Genomic DNA, 2,939 nt, shown 5'->3' on the forward strand with positions numbered 1-2,939 from the left:
CAAAAATTTACTTACAAAATCACAGTTGTTGGAAATTATCGCTCAAATTTTCCAATTAATTTGAAACAAAAGGTCAAAGCAAAAGCGAAACAAAGAAACAGTGATACCTGCGCAAATTTTTTCACAAAATTTTCTGCTCCATTTTTTGTTCCATTTTGCCCAGAAATGAAATTGGAATAAATAGAGTGGGCATTACTGTAACGCTGGTATGCCAAAAAAGCCAAAATTACAACAACCACCCCCTAAGTGACAACACCTTATTATTATTTCACCATGGACCTTCACCAATAATACCTTCTCTTATAATATGCTATACACTTAGTTAGATCTGTATGGCTTTTAGAAAAGGTTGCAAGCTTAAGCAAAGATAGTTTCAAACTAAAGATTTTATAAATCTCTTTCGATATGTACTTGTGATCAGTACGAAGGACTATTGTCTCCCACTTCAGTTTTCGCTATCATTACTTATGTAATCTGTGAAATGCAGAACGAAAGCGCTTTATCAGCATTTTATAATCATTAGACGGATGAAGAATCCGATTTCACCAGCAATTCTCTCCGTTTCCGGACACTTTTACAGATATTAATAATTCGGAATTGATTAATCTAATACTTACGAGTATCGTGTGTTATAATTACAAGTCTATTCTGCGATGGTAATAAAAAAATTTTGTAACCCATAACTGAAGTTCTCGTGTCAGTTTTGTTGATAAAATTTGAAAATGTTTCGCTTACAGTCGAAATATTGATTATGATATACAAATGCATATCTAGGGTTAGAAGAATTACAGAGATTACTATATTAATTGCCTTCAGTAGCAATGTCCATTATGCTTTGTCTAAAGTAAGGTCCTTCGTTGACATAAGTTCGTAATTGAAGTTTAATTTGGATATCGAAAACATCGCTATTTGCCAATAGACTAATTAATTCGAACTTCTTGTACTTCGCCTCCTTATCAAACTCAATTTTCCGATCCAGTAAATACTCAACAAATCCGGCTGTGCCTTTGAGCGCTACAATGCCCCATCTATGGAGACAAACAGATTTGATAAAGCTTAGACACGCAACTTTGATATCTGGAAACGGATTGCGGCAGAAATCCATCAAAAACTGCATGTTTTCGGCGCCGGATAAATAACTGAACCATTTCCGCAGCATTTCTCTGGAATAAAAATAGGAAAATAAAAAAGATTCGCAATTAAAATATGATTGAATTACTCTATTTCTTTGTCATTTACTCCATCTGTCGAAAAAACTATTTCTAACGTGCTGAATGCCCGATTTTTTAAATCTGTTGAGAGATTCTTTAAATATGAAGTGATTTCTTCAAGTATTTCTTTTATTAGCGCTGGATATATTTGGTCCAAAAGCAATTTTCCCTTCTTTGATTGTGTAAGATTCGCTGAAAACAAATTTTCAAGTGTCCCTAATTTAAAACGTTCGGTTATTTAACAAAAAAGTTCTTCAAAAGTGTATTTCCGCAAAACTCTGCAATGGTCAGAAAACGCAAATGGAAAACCACTTCTATCAATTAACTCTTGCAGTGATGGGCACACCTAAATACCTTTGTACTTAAAGTACCACAAATAACACTGGACCACAAATTTCAACTTTTTCTCTTTACCAGAAACGCCGTTATGAAATTCTTATGTAAAATCACCCCCTGATTCCGAAAATCAATGTTATTTTTAATTCTATGGTACCGTTTTTGAGATATTTGCAATTTACCGTTTTTGCAAAAAAAAAAAAATTGGGTCCACTTCATCATATATATATACGAATTAAGCAATTCCAAAACGGTTTGAAGCTTTTAAAAGGTAATAAAATTTTCTATAAACTGTGCATACAACACATTTTGCTAGGCCCTGTAGATTCAAAGATAACGAACAATCATTACCGATTTTTTCAATTTTTTTTGTAAAAATATAAAAAAAATTGTACTTTGCGGGGAAGGATCTCGAAAACCTTTTATTTTTTTGCAGATTTTTTTTTCTCCCTAAGCTCTGTTGTATTACAAAAAAAATAAGCTATCATCGAAGAAAATCGATGCAAAACTACGTAAGTTATAAGCGATCAAATAAAAATACCCAGGTTGCGCAACTTCAATGTATGTACCTATACATACATACATATATTAAAGGTATAAAGTGCAAGTGAGATATTATCCGGATAAACGAATAACACCATAACAATGATAACACTTTTTCTTTAAATAAATCAAATAGTACTTTTAATACTCGAATTGTATTATAGTAGGTAGAGTGGTTGCATCGAAAGGAAGAGTGGTTGGGTTAAGAGATAAGAGATTTGGAACTATCCAAGGAAAAGGCCGATATCCACACTTCTCGTATGCAACAATTTAAATTTGTGTCATCCGATATTAAGGTGACATATAGTAGAACTCGTCACGAACCATTTTCCAAACACTATACCAAGAAAGACAGTATATGCTACTGCAATGACATCTCTGGTTTATTCAAAGAGTTTGGTCAAACATATGATTCAAAAGAGTGGCGATTGTTCATAGACGGCAATAAACTGAGTTTGAAGGCTGTATTATTGCATATTGGTAACAAAAAGCCTTCTATCCCGATTGCACATGCAGTAAATACAAAGGAAACCTACGAGGAAATGCAAAAAATACTCAAATTTATCAAATATGAAGAGCATGATTGGAAAATATGTTCTGATCTCAAAGTCGTTGCAATGCTATGCGGTCTACAAAGTGGCTACACCAAGCACTGCTGCTTCCTCTGCAAGTGGGATAGCCGAGCTCGTAAGGACCACTACGTCAGAAAGGATTGGCCGGAAAGAGTCGAGTTTACCATTGGTGTGGATAACATCAAATACACCCCTCTTGTCAAGAAAGAGAAAATCATACTTCCACCCTTACACATCAAGCTCGGTCTCATTAAAAACTTTGTTAAGGCTTTGGACA

At 34.0% G+C, this 2,939-nt stretch overlaps 1 protein-coding gene across 1 annotated transcript; it reads right to left on the bottom strand.

Annotated features, from left to right (window-relative positions):
• Positions 1-684: 684 nt before the first annotated feature.
• On the bottom strand, positions 685-1,563 carry LOC118734121 (26S proteasome non-ATPase regulatory subunit 5-like). The gene is made up of 2 exons (XM_036463833.1): positions 1,240-1,563; positions 685-1,163 (listed from the first exon to the last, which is right to left on the bottom strand). The coding sequence occupies exons 1-2, from the start codon at positions 1,242-1,244 to the stop codon at positions 803-805; spliced, it is 366 nt and encodes a 121-aa protein (XP_036319726.1). The 5' UTR covers positions 1,245-1,563; the 3' UTR covers positions 685-802.
• Positions 1,564-2,939: the final 1,376 nt, after the last annotated feature.

The sequence above is a fragment of the Rhagoletis pomonella genome, unplaced genomic scaffold (assembly GCF_013731165.1).
Source record: "Rhagoletis pomonella isolate Grant_MI unplaced genomic scaffold, Rhpom_1.0 Rhpom_scaffold_00002, whole genome shotgun sequence".
In the NCBI taxonomy this organism is placed as follows: domain Eukaryota; kingdom Metazoa; phylum Arthropoda; class Insecta; order Diptera; family Tephritidae; genus Rhagoletis; species Rhagoletis pomonella.